This window comes from Paroedura picta, chromosome 4 (assembly GCF_049243985.1).
Source record: "Paroedura picta isolate Pp20150507F chromosome 4, Ppicta_v3.0, whole genome shotgun sequence".
NCBI lineage: Eukaryota > Metazoa > Chordata > Lepidosauria > Squamata > Gekkonidae > Paroedura > Paroedura picta.
The window spans coordinates 42,593,390-42,606,967 of NC_135372.1; the positions used below are offsets into that span (position 1 = coordinate 42,593,390).

The 13,578-nt window shown below is 46.1% G+C and overlaps 1 protein-coding gene across 1 annotated transcript in view; it reads left to right on the top strand.

Moving 5' to 3' along the window:
* The window catches only part of HMCN1 (hemicentin 1), a 287,686-nt gene that overhangs the window by 15,942 nt on the left and 258,166 nt on the right, over window positions 1-13,578 (top strand). The window contains exon 4 of the mRNA XM_077332660.1: window positions 2,593-5,567. Coding sequence (XP_077188775.1) covers window positions 5,270-5,567 — 298 coding nt within the window. The 5' untranslated portion in view covers window positions 2,593-5,269. The remainder of the gene's footprint in view (window positions 1-2,592; window positions 5,568-13,578) is intronic.

Sequence of the window (13,578 nt, forward strand, 5' to 3'; positions counted from 1 at the left end):
ATTAAATCCATAAATGAAAGAACCAGAATTGTAGTATGTGATAAACATCATTAAAAGTGAATTCAAAGATTTTTTCCCCACTGGAAAATCTTCAAACTTGGAGTCTTTTTGAGGAGTTCCACACACATTCTTTATCTGTCAAGTCTTGCATGAGACAGTCTCTGTAAACTGAAGGTTGTTTTATCTTTTTAGAGAACATAGCCTCTCTGCCACTTCACTCAGACCTTGTTTGTTGCGGTCCAAGTGTATAGCCAGAATCAACTGAGCTCAAAGTGGATGTCTCACTCAGTGAGGTTCTGGCAATGCTCGCAAATTGGAACTTCTGTCATTAATAAAAATCATGAATATGTGATGTTTCGTGTACCATACTTGAAACATTGATGCATGGAAAAATTCTCTTCACTACTTGGCACAATTATATAGATGAAAAGAAAACCAAGTGGTTACAGGCACTGGTTACCATTTTGTAAATCCTCCATGAAATCCCCCAAATGGAGAGAATGAGACAGGCATTATTTGACTGCAGTACATTTCTGAACTATTTGGAGTGGGCTAGTGTATGATCCAGTGTGTGCAGTTGTTGACCTTTAAAAGACATGGAAAACAGAGAAAACAAGCCATCCTATCAGTGTCTGTTGTATGTGTGAAGATGTAGATAGTTATCCACCTCAGAAAATGTATGAAAAGGACCTCAGTGGGACATGTTCAAGGGTAACTTCTTCATTATTCTCTTGCTCCATAAATTAAAACACATTCTGAAACTAAGCCTTGGTGAACCTTGACAGAAATGGCCATAGTAGAAGCTCTTTTGTGATGTTATTTCATCCCACATGCAGCAAATAATCGTAGATATGGACACTCTGATGGATGATCTTTGCTGGGAGAAGGGCAGTAATTGTTTGAGTAATATAAAGGCGAGTGCTATTCAGAATATCACTTTCGAAAAACCATTGGTATCAATGGGCTTAAAATGTGTAACTTTGTTTAGGGACTACTGGATCTTTCGGCAACATTTGAAACTATCAACCATAGTATTTTTTCTGGGCAGCTTTCAGGGTTGGGTGCCGGAGATACAATTTTGTGGATGTTGGGTGGGGAGGGGTTAGGGTTGAGGTGTAGCTCAAGTGATAGAGCATCTGCTTGGCATGCAGGACATCTCATGTCCAATCCTCAGCATCTCCAGTCTAAAGTATCTGGTAGTAGGTAATGTGAAAGACTGCTTCCTGAGACTCTGGAAAGTTGTGGCCAGTCTGAGTAGACAATACCGACCTTGATGGACCAGGGGCAACTTCATATGTCTGCTTACTGATATGTTCAAATCCTTCCTAAAGGCAGTCCCAGAATCTGCTGCTGAGAGAACTATTTCTTTCTATGGTTTTTATCTTGGGAGTTCTCATTGCTACAGAAAAATGGAGGAGTATCATCTCCCACTCCTGGGTTCCGATGCAACCTTTCTCCCTTTTTTCCATGACGCTGGTGGGCAGGTGAGCCCACTGCTTGGCAGTGTTGCTAGGGCCAATTGCTTCTTTGACAATTCTCACCTTCTGGCACCCTTGACAATAGCTTAGGGCTGCCTGGTACATAAGGGCAGCCCTGGGGAACTGACTCTTCTTCTGGAATCTTAGGGTCAAACTACCCATAATGATTTGCAATGTTGTATCTGGGTACAACAACATGACCTTGACTGATATGTTCAGACATCCAGTGAAGAGGAACTAATTTTCCAACAGTGGGGGGACCCAATTTGGATCAGGTCCATGGTACAGGGGAAAGAAGGGGCTTCACATGTAACCAATCGTACTGATTGGTTACACGTGAAGCCCCTTCTTTCCACTTATGGCACCCCCAAGAGGAGAATAATGCTACCCGTAGGGGCCATTTGAGGTTGGGAAAATGGCACAGTGGGGAGGCTGAATTTTTTTTGCCCTCATGATGTGATGCTGTTAGTGGTGGGCCATTCACTCCCTTGGAAAAGGTGTTCCCTTGCACCTGATGTCTGGTTGTCTCAGTCAAAGATATACTGGGGGAATCCAGAAATTACACATTACACATCTTCATATGTGATTTGAGCCCTTGGCAACACCTGTGGCAGGGCTGATCCACCAGCTTCATCCACTTACAGGTTGAAGACCACTCTCATCCTTGCTTTGGCAAGTTCAAGATTATGGTACCATGCTGTATTCTCCCTAGAACTGACTTAGAAGAGTGTCTGAAGACTCCAACTGGTCAAAAATGCTGGGTGCCAGCTGGTGTGTTAGTTAAAGAACGGCAGTCTCTAATCTGGAGACCTGGGTTTGCCTCCCTGCTCCTCCACGTGCAGCCAACTGGGTGACCTTGAGTCAGTCAAAGTTCTCTCAGAGCTCTCTCAGCTTCACTTTCCTCACAGGGTATCTGTCATGGGGAGAGGAAGGGCAGGCAATTGTAAGCCATTTTGAGTGGAATGTGGGATATAAAAACTGGCTCTTCTTTTAATAAATGTGGATAGGAGTGACCATGAGACATCTGTGCTTCCACTGCTGCCAAGGCTGATTTTGAGCTTAAAAACCCTGGAGTATCCCAGTAACTGATGTAAACGTTCTCTCTCTCTTTCAGATCTGCCAGTGGCTCTTCCTTGGGTTAGAATTGCAAGTCAATACCAGATTGACAGGATCTTCAAGCAGTCGCTTTAACAGTGTTGCATTCCTTTTCTCTGGTATTTTGCTGATTTCCTTTAGGAGTCAAAGGCTTTCCTCATCTTTTGGCCTTTTGGTGATGCAGTCTGAGTTGTCTAATTTGCTGTCTACTGGAACAGATTCTTCTTTCTCATTTTAACTATGAGAGGTTTTACTGCTTTGAAGGGTTTTGTGAAGGGCTTTTGAATGGCTGGCTGTTAAAAGTTGAGAAATTCAGTGCATTACTAATTGAAAGGTTGTTTAATGTTGCATGTGGGTGTGTCCAGAAATGTGTGTCCCTTGGTCCAGAAATTGGGTAATGGTCAAAATTTAGGATTGAGCACATGATAGTGTGGATGATTTTATAATAAGATATTTCAGGGTCTTCTGAATCTGAAGCACTTCCTTCTCCAAGGAGGTGAGGGCATTTGCATCCGGATTTCACAAACTGACCCTTGGCCTGTCCCTGCCAACATGAATTCAGTTGTTGCAAAAGATGCAGTTAATGTGTTGCCTGGGTTGCCAGCCTTCAGGTGGGACCTGGAGCTCTCCAACTGTTACAACTGATTTCCAGATGACCAAGATCAGTCCCCCTGGAGAAAATGGTTGCTTTTGAGGTTGGATTCTATGGCATTCGTTCTTGCTGGGGTCCCTCCCTCTCAAACCCTGCACTCACCTGGCTCCATGCACCCCCAAATTTCCAGGCATTTCCCAAACAGAGTTGGCAACCTTATAGAGTTGCAGGAGCTACCACCTTTATGCAGGGCCTGTAAGACAGAGCTCTTCCACCAGGTCTGTGCCTGAGGCCAGTGCAGGAAGAAGATCTGGGTGTAAACTGCACGGAGCTTTTATTCCAACCCCAGATCGATTCAGTCCCTGCCCTCTACACAGAATGCGATTTCCGTTTGGATTTGGGGCGATTTTAATTTCCCTTCTGCAGCAAGAAGGATTGATCCGGAGTGACCCTACCTTTATTGTACAATATCTCAGACTGCTTTTAATCCTGAATATCCAGCTTGGGAAAGAAAGCTCTGTGGTAGAGAACCTCTGATAGGCTACACCTGGTCATGTGACACACTTGCCTTAAAGGAGAAGCCCCTAATTTCTCTCAACTTCTGTTGGTTCTGAATTTTTCCTCCTTACTCTGCCTTTTTCGATCCTCTCCCCTTCCCCTCCAAGAAAAGAAAGAGGCTCCCTGCCTGGCTCCTCCCCCCCCCTTCAAGAAAAGAAAGAAAGAGGCTTGGCTTCCTCCCCCCTTCTGAACTACCCTAACCACATGCAGAAGACTTTCCTGTTTCAATGGGGGGGGGGGAAGAGGAAGATCCGAGTTCAAAGCGATTTGAATTCAACAGGATTGACAATGGAATAAAGAAAGTAAGTGCAGACTCTGCCCTCGTCGGCCTCCCCTCAGGAAGACACACTACTTGCCTTTGGAAAATCATGGGTGACGAATGGCTGCATAGCCCCTCTGCTGCCCTGGCAGCAGGCGCACCGTTATGGGGAAGGACTGATTTTTTACCGCCATGCTATATTGTGTAATGTATTTTAATTGGGTTTTAATGGGGGTTTTATTGATGTGGGGTTTTATAGTGTAACCCGCCAGAACAGGCATGCCGAGAATGGCAGGAAACAAACCCAATAAATAATAACTATGGGCTGCCCCCCCCCCAGTTCTGCCTGAACACGGATTGACTGGTTGTCATCACGGGCAACTAATAGCCCCTGATCACATCTGAAACGAGTCCTGCCCTGGAATATGGTGGTATGGCAGCCAAGGAATTTATAAGTCTCTTGGGGTGTGCTCTCAAATTGCTGGAGGCAGATGGGGTCAGACCCCCCACCCCTTCCTAAAAGAGGGCCCATTGTTTGAAACCATCTCAATAAAAGGAATGGGGTGGGGGGAATCCTGTTCCCTCTTCATTCTCAGTGTAACAAATCACCCCTGTGCCTGTTTTCATTACTGCATCTGAAAGCGTTTTGCCTTGAGTGGGTTTTTTCTTTTCCTTTTGTGGCACTCAAGTGACCTCAAATACCTTTTTTAGCAAGTCACCCTAAAAAGGGGCCTCGGAGGCAAAGGTGGGGAAACGGGGCCAGCCAATGAGCAAGCAGGCCGTTCGGAGCATCCACTCCTGGCGCTCTCTCAGCCCCGGCAGCGGTGGGAAGAAGCCCCTGGCTCTGGCCAAAGACTCCCAGCAGCAGCCGAACTTTTGAGAGCTTCCCGGGCCGTCTCTTGCCAAGGAATCCAGAGGCGGCGGCAGCAGCAGCAGCAGCCTGCGCAAGGGACATGAATGGGAGTCTCCCCCCCCCCCTCCTTCCCTGGGTGAGAGGCTGCCAAACTCTCTCTGACAAGTAGACTGGGGAAGGGAAGACAAGCAGCTCACAACTTGGAGGCACAGCGCTGCCCCACTCTGTTGCCTCTTTGCCTCCCCCGAGAGCTGGGGGGAAAACAGACCGGTGCAAGAGAGCAGGGAAGGACTCTTACATTGTCGCTTTGAAAAAAAGAACAGATGCTATTTTGGTCTTTCTTTTGGTCGCCAGACAGGATCCTTTGTGATGCTTAGTTGAGGGAACTGAGCACGTTACTTAGGTACCAGAGGGGAAGGGAAGGGAGGGGGGAAATGAATCCCTACAGAAAGGTCCCTCTGTGGGCCATGGGCTTCTGCACATCACTCTTTTGGGCTCTCCTTTGCTCTCCTGGCCGTGCACAAGATGTGGCTTTGCAGCCGGAACCCCGGCCGGCTGCTGACGAGATCCCCGAAGGAGCATCCACCTTGGCCTTTGTCTTTGATGTGACCGGCTCGATGTACGATGATTTAGTGCAGGTCATCGAGGGAGCCTCGAAAATCCTGGAGACCTCTTTGAAGAGACCCAAGAGGCCGCTTTTCAACTTTGCCTTGGTGCCCTTCCACGATCCAGGTAAGCAGATGGTTTCAAAAGCCCCTTTTGCTGACTGCATGACTGTATGCTTTGTGCGCGCGCAAGGATGCAGAGGGGTCCGTGGATTCAGCACTACCGGATAGGCTCAGGATCCTCTGAGGGTAACTCGAAAGGGGAAAAGAATAATCTTACCAATTCCTTTTCTGAATTAAAATGGGACATATATAGGTTTTACAGACCCAAAGTGGAAAATAAGGCTTGCCCAGACTTACATACAGAGAGAGCAACCAACGCTAGGTAGTCCATCTCTCTACCCAACGGAATCATCTGCTCTCATAAGAGGCTGATGGAACAAGGTGTGCCCAGAAATTCAAAGGCGGTTTTATTTCATTAATTAGTGCCCTTTTTCTCAGGGCATTAGTGTGCCTCAGTACAGAGTTGGTGGAATGATTGTTGTAGAAGTTCGGAACCCCAACTCTCCTGTGAAGTAAACTGCAACTTCCTTTTCTGGAATAAATTGTGAGTCACAAGTTCTGTCTTCTTTAACCCATCCTTGCGCACTCAGGATAAGCTCTCATTGCTTATGATGCTCATTCCCACGGAAAGAATAACAGGGCACCGTTTCAACACATATGTCGGGTGTTTCATTCTTAGTCCAAATGCTTTTCTCCTCCTCACTGAGAGCTGCCGGCATTCTTTTTTCCAGCAAGGGTAATAACACCAGACCCTGCAGAGTCATTATGCACGCATCCTCCCAAAATTGTGACCTCTGACCTTCTCCTGTATAGTCTTGCTGTTTTGTTGCATTGGCCATCTTGGGTTACAATGCAGATTTTATTGCTGTGGGCTTCAGTTTTGTTTCTTCTCCTCATTCTCCTTCCTGCATTCCTCTTTCCCTCTGCTGTTTATATACATATTCTTCCTGTTTCCTCTCCCACCCCCTAGCATCTGTTTTCTATCCCCTTACTTAGGACTTTCTCCTCTTCCATTGTCAAAAATCCTCTAAGTGACCCCCCCTCCCCAAGGATATAGAAAGCTCGATGCCCTAGGCTGGGGCATGTGGCTATGTGCAGAGATCTGTTCAAATTAAACACTGAAAGCCTGTTTAAAAATTGGACATTCCTGCAGCCTGTGTCACCTGAGACAGTACAATGCAAACATCTGGAATTCACTTGTGTTGGGGGACTGATGAAACCAGTTGTTTCCAGCTATGACTGTATGGTAAGCCTGATGTCACTCAAAAGAACTGGCTACTTAAATGAAAAGTGCTTTTCCCTCTCTAGTAATTAAGGTAATTGATTGGAAACATTGCAGTTTCTCAGTTCTTCTCAGTAATCACATTTAAATATATTTACATATTACCAGAGCTGCAATAGAATGCCTTTTTAGGGCACTGAAATGAAGTAACTTACACTTGGGTAAAGATATTATCACCCATTCTTAGAAAGAAAAGTTAAAAACGGTGGTTTTCTTTTAGAAGAAGAGCTGTTTTTTTATACCCTGCTTTTCACTACCCAAAGGAGTCCCAAAGCAGCTTGCAAATGCCTTTCCCATCTTCTTCCTTCAACAGGACATTCTGTGAGGTGGGTGGGGCTGAGAGAGCTCTGAGAGAGCTGCTCCGCAAGAACAGCTCTAAGAGAACTGTGAGTGGCCCAAGGTCATCCATCTGGCTGCATGTGGAGGATGGGAAATCAAGCCTGGTTCTCCAGATTAGAGTTTGTTACTCTTTCACCACTACACCATGCTGGCTCTCGATGGTAGGATGGTAACATGCCAGAACCCAAAGAGCTTCAGAAACAAATGAGAGCATGACCTAGCCCTAACTCTGCCAATTGGTCCGAGTATGTTTTAGATGCGGAGAATTGTTAATTGTGTGGCTGAGAATGACCCTGGCTTTGCAATGTGACTTAAGAGCCCCGTCCAAAGCAGAGCTGCACTCTTCTAGACCCATTGGGCTTAAAGGATATAACTCTTCTTAGGTTCGCACCATCACTGACTATCTGTTCTGTGTCAATGGCTTTCCCAGTGTTTGGACTTGATTACAAACCATTCTTCAACCTTACGGTTTGTACGTCATAAACGTCACTGCTTCACCAGGAATCTCATGTCCCAGAAGCTGTCCTGGTGAACTGCCTGGGCCTGTAGATGCCTGCAGATACAGAACCTCACTCTCAATGGGAAGCTCAATGGGAGTACTGGGAGTCATTACTCGCTCTTAGCCTAACCTACCTCACAGGATTGTTGGGTGGACATGAGGAAAGAGAGGACTATGCTACCCTGAGCTCTCTGAAGGAGGAGCAGCATGAAAAACTAGGGGGAAAAACTGGCTTGATTATAGATTACATGCCATTTTGCCCTCTCCCTTGACATTTTTTTTATTCCCACTCATGAGTTAACTTACAGTTTTTGTGTTGAGCTCTGCTTTGTACTGCATGCCTCCAACCACAAGTCCTTCTTATGATGCAGCCAGTGTAGGGTAATGGTTAAGAGTGGTGGCTTCTAATGTGGCAAGCCGAGTTTGATTCTCCGCTCCTCCACTTGTGTGATTTTGGGCTCATCATAGAGTTCTATCGTAGAGTCAGAGTTCTCTCAGCCTCACCTACCGCATGTTGTGGGGAGAGGAAGGCAATTGTAAGCTGCTTTGAGACTCCAGGCATTGAAAAGTGGGGTATAAAAGTCAACTCTTCTTCTTCTAGACCCGGAGGACTTATGACCCATCCAGATCAAATGTTTTAAAAATGCAACTGTTAGCTACCTTAAGATGAAGTGTTGTCTTCTGTGGGTGGCAGAGATGAGCATGGCACTGTTCTGGACCAGTGGGCTATAAATGCCAGGCACTTAGCTTTCTGTAGTTGTCCAATCAATATGGAGCAGCATCTTTTGCTTGCACCTGTCCCTGGCTCTAGAAGCTGACATCAGCCCTCTTGGTTGGATAACACACAACTGCTTGGGCTTGGATAAATCCACTCAGACCTTGCCCTTGACTAAACAAGCCACCTGTCTTTTCCTTTCACTGTGAAAGACAGCGTGATACCATGAACAGTGCTGGATTTAGATCAGGGAGACCTGGGCCCATTCTGCACACATAGGATAATGCACTTTCAATGTACTTTGGCAGCTGGATTTTCCTGTGCGAACAGGAAAATCTACTCCTAAAGTGCATTGAAAGTGCATTATCTATTGTGTGCAGAATAGGCCCTGCTCAGTTTGGTGTAGTGGTTAAGAGCGGTGGCTTCTGATCTGGAGAACCGGGTTTGATTCCCCACTCCACCTCCACATGCAGCCAGTTTGGTAGCTAGCTCAGTCACAGTTCTCTCAGCCATGCCCACCTCACAGAGGGTCGGTTGTGGGAAGAGTGCATACGTGATTGTAAGCTGCTTTACGACTCCTTTGGGTAGTGAAAAGCGGGGTATAAAACCCAACTCTTCTTCTTCCTCCTGTATTTTTTAATAATAAGATATGGATTCCCCTCTTTTCTTCCTAATGAGGACCCAAGTGGCTTACAACATAACTCTCATTTCATTTATGTTGTCCTCACAGCTTCAACTTTGTGAATTAAGGGAATCTGAAGAATGACTGGCACATGGTCAAGGAAGTTTCTATGGTAGAATTTGAATCAGAGCCTGGGTATCCACTAATTTGATGTTAGTCCTTAAGGCCACTCGGTGACCTTAAACTGGTCACTATCTCCATTTCATAGAATCATAGAATCATAGAGTTGGAAGGGACCTCATGGGTCATCTAGTCCAACCCCCTGCACTATGCAGGACACTCACATCCCAATCGCTCATCTACTGTAACCTGCCACCCCGTTGCCTTCACAGAATCAGCCTCTCCATCAGATGGCTATCCAGCCTCTGTTTAAAAATTTCCAAAGATGGAGAACCCACCACCTCCTGAGGAAGCCTGTTCCACTGAGAAACCACTCTAACTATCAGGAACTTCTTCCTGATGTTTAGATGGAATTTCTTTTGAATTAATTTCATCCAATTCGTTCTGGTCTGTCCCTCCGGGGCAAGAGAGAACAACTCTGTTCCATCCTTTTTATGGCACCCTTTGAAATACTTGGTTATCAGATCCCCTCTCAGTCGTCTCCTCTCTAAGCTAAACCGACCAAGCTCTCCCAACCTTTCTTCATACGTGCTGGTCTCCAAACCCCTCACCATCTTTGTTTCCCTTCTCTGGACTCGTTCTAGTTTGTCAACATCCCTCTTCAATTGGGGTGCCCAAAACTGAACACAGTACTCCAAGTGAGGCCGAACCAGAGCAGAGTAAAGCGGTACCATATGATACAGGCCAAAATCCCATTTGCCTTTTTAGCCACTGAGTCACACTGCTGACTCATGTGCAATGTATGGTCTACTAAGACTCCTAGATCCTTTTCGCACATGCTACTGCCAAGACAAGTCTCCCCCATCTTATATTGGTGTATTTGGTTTTTCCTACCTAAATGCAGAACTTTACATTTGTCCCTATTGAACTTCAATTTATTCAGTTTAGCCCACTTCTCAAGCCTATCAAGATCATCCTGTATTCTGTTGCTGTCTTCAGTTGTGTTTGCTACCCCTCCCAGTTTAGTATCATCTGCAAATTTAATAAGTACCCCCTCTCATCCCTCATCCAAATCATTTATAAATATGTTGAACAACACAGGCCCCAGGACAGATCCCTGTGACGCTCCACTTGTCACTCTTCTCCAAGACAATGCTGAACCATTAACAAGTACCCTCTGGGTACGATTTGTCAACCAGTTATTGATCCAGCTGACAGAATTAGGATCCATACCACATTTTACCAACTTGTCAACAAGAATATCATGATATTCTTGTTGACAAGTTGGTAAAATGTGATATGGATCCTAATCTCCCCCGCCTCTTCCTTTCCCTCACACCCCACCCTTACCTCTCCAGATAGCAACAGTTTGTTAAGGACCTCCAATCAAGAATATTTTGGTTTCTCTGTAAAAAGCTGATGGGTGGAGCCTGCAGAGGGTGGGGATTGAAGAGAAGCTTCAATAGGGTATGGTGTCCTACAGTCCCTCTCCCAAGTAGCCATTTTCCCCAGGGGAACTGATCTCTGTTGTCTAGAGCTGTAAATCCAGGGGATTCTCTAGGTCCCACCTGGAGGCTGGTACCCTTAGGTAGGCCTTTGTGCAGAAAAAAATTGCTTCAGGAATACTCATTGAGTTATCTCCTTGTGAGGCCATGGACTGAGGTCAGTGAATTTAGAACCTTGCTCTGTGTAGGATTGCACTGCCAGATGTAGGAAGGGCAGGTGGCATGTGGGTGGGTTTCTTTTAATTGACAAAGAAATTCCTTGCAAGATGGGTCACATCCCCCCCCCCAAATCAAAAGACTGCTGGCACAAGGGGACTTTGCATTACAACAAAAGATTAGAGATCAAAGGCCACTGTTGCTGTTTCTCCCTCTCTGTTTTGGTTTTTGACCTCCCACTAATTAGTTCCCCATATATTGCAGTGGGAGGAAGGATAACTACATAGCTTATTGAAGTGGAGGAGCCCAGTCTGTAAGGTAGCGCAAGTTACTATTATGAGCCAGCCGTGGTGTAGTCAAAGGCATGCAGCCTCACCCACTCCGACTGAGATTCCCCCAAACAATAGACACTTGGCTGCCAATCTCCGGATTTAAGATCCTTATCTTCTGGGAACAGAGGCTTGAATGGAAAATAGTGTTGGCAAGTCTTCCGTTTGCTGAGAGGGGATGCTGATCCTTCTCCATGAATGGAGCACAAGTGCATCCGGGGATTCTGAAAACGGTATTGTCGACAAGGGGAAAAGCATATCAGGGAGAGTCTGTAGATGTATCTTGGATGTGACTGTTGCGGTTCCAGCATCCTACCTGTAAATGTTGAGTGTGCCAGCAGCTGAAAGTAATGAGGAATATTCCCAGAATTTCTTCACTTTCATGACCAAAAATGAAACGGAACCTCACCTAGCAGTGTGTGTTTCTCTGCAGATGGGAAATTGTGAGGACTGAGTGCTTATGAAGAAGTGGCAAGGAGTGATGTGAGCAGAGAGGAGGGGTTGTGTTGGCCCAGCCATTTCTTTCACCCTCTCTTTTACAGATGATCAGCACTGAGAGCCAGAGTTAATTCCCCCTCCCCCTGCCCATTAGGCAGCTGTTGTCCTTTGAGTGGCAAATGATGGAAGGAAGTTGGCCCATCCCTTTGTTCCACCCTTGTGTGCAAATTATTTTTTGATCCTGGCCGTTCTGGTGTGTAGGGACTAACTTGATGGTGGTCCCAATGGGTTGAGAAAAGGACCTTGGGTTGCTATGAACCACTGCGCTGCCGTAACTTGGCCTGACAAGTGCCTTTATAGACTGCCCAGGGACACACAGCTAATTGACAGTCCAGGACCCCCCCAAGTGTCAGTAGATAATACAGGATATATTCATAACAAAGTGTGTGTCCAGGGACAACTTTAAGCTCAACAAAGTTTCATTCAAGATACGAGCTTTCATATGCAAGCACACTTCCTCGGTTACAATGAAATGGGAATGGCCAGTCCATACATCTGAAGAAGTGTTGCATGCACATGAAAGCTCAGGCTTTGTTCTGTTGCTTCAGACCAACACAGTTGCCCACTTGAATCAAGCAGTATATTTAAGTCTGTAGAGCACTGGCATGACAAATGCATGACATCCTTTCGGCTGTAGCATTTCAGGCTGGTCCAGTTTATTAATACGCAAGGATGTCAGTTCACTAGACAGGCTTCCGGCTGGACTCTGCCTGCTGCTGCCCTGATGGCCAAAGCTTGTTTGTCCACTGCCCTTAGACAATATGACCCAGTATGATGGGGCTGTTAGGCTCCTGGGCCTCCAGGGCAGCTTGCACCACCCTGAGTCTTCAAGCCTTTGCACTGCTCTCAGCATGTCCTCAATTGGGGGAAAGAAGGATTGTATCGTAATAGGGTATGTGAAATACTTCATGAATGGTGCATCGGAGAAAGGAAGTGCAGGCTTCCTGGCATGTTTCTCTAAATATTGACTCTGTTCACCCACTGTCTGGACCGGAGACAGGCAGTCGTTTTCAAGGCTGCTGAAGGTGGAGTGTCAGCAACATAGTTTGCCATGGTTGCATCCAAAGTGTTTCCATGCTGCTGTTGTTTTTAGTGTGGCTACTATGCTTGGTGTTTGAAGCAATGGATCATCTCCCAAAACAAAGAAGATAATTGTTGTGTCTGTAAACATGCTGAGAACCAAGCTCGGGGTCCTAGGCAGGATCCTAGGCGGCACAAAATTGACCAATGCGCGGTTGGATCCCATCTCCCTTATTCAGTCAGTTTAAAGTGAAACTGACCAATAGCGTTGACTGGCGAGAAGATCCTTTGTGGGGCTTTTGTATATAAGTGGGGGTCGTTTGGGGGTTCTTTGGTTCAGTTCTCGGTTCTATGTTAGGGTACTATGCTGGGGTCTTAATAAAGAGCTCAAATCACTTCCAATATCCGTGTTCACCTTTGAACCCACAGATTTAAATAATGGAGTGAATATGGCAATGAAGCTCATGTGATACCAGCACCTCCTTTTAAGAGGCTCAGGTGATGTGAAGGACCTCTCAAGAGTCCGTGTGGTGCAGTGGTTAAGAGCAGGGGACTCTAAACTGGAGAACCAGGTCTGATCCCACACTCCTCCACCACATGTAGCCAGCTGGATGATCTTGGACCAGTCACAGTTCTCTCAGAGCTCTCCCAGCCTCACCTACCTCACAAGGTGTCTTTTGTAGGGAGAGGAGGGGAAGGTGATTATGAGCAGCTTTGGGATTCCTTCGGGTAGTAAGGAGGTACAGAAGAAAAGTTCTTTGCCTCTTCTTCTCTCTCCCAAACCTGGGGATCTGCAGCCAGCCAGAGTAGATACCACTAACCTTGACAGATCAAGCTATCTGGTTCACTAGAAGGCAGGTTCATCTGGTCACAACATCAAAAAAAGCAGCTCAGAGGGATGGACTTAGCAGGCAAAACATATTTTCCTGGAGAAGTCATAAAGGTTCTATGCCATTCTGAGTGCAGTTCCTTCCTTGCATGCCCAGTGAA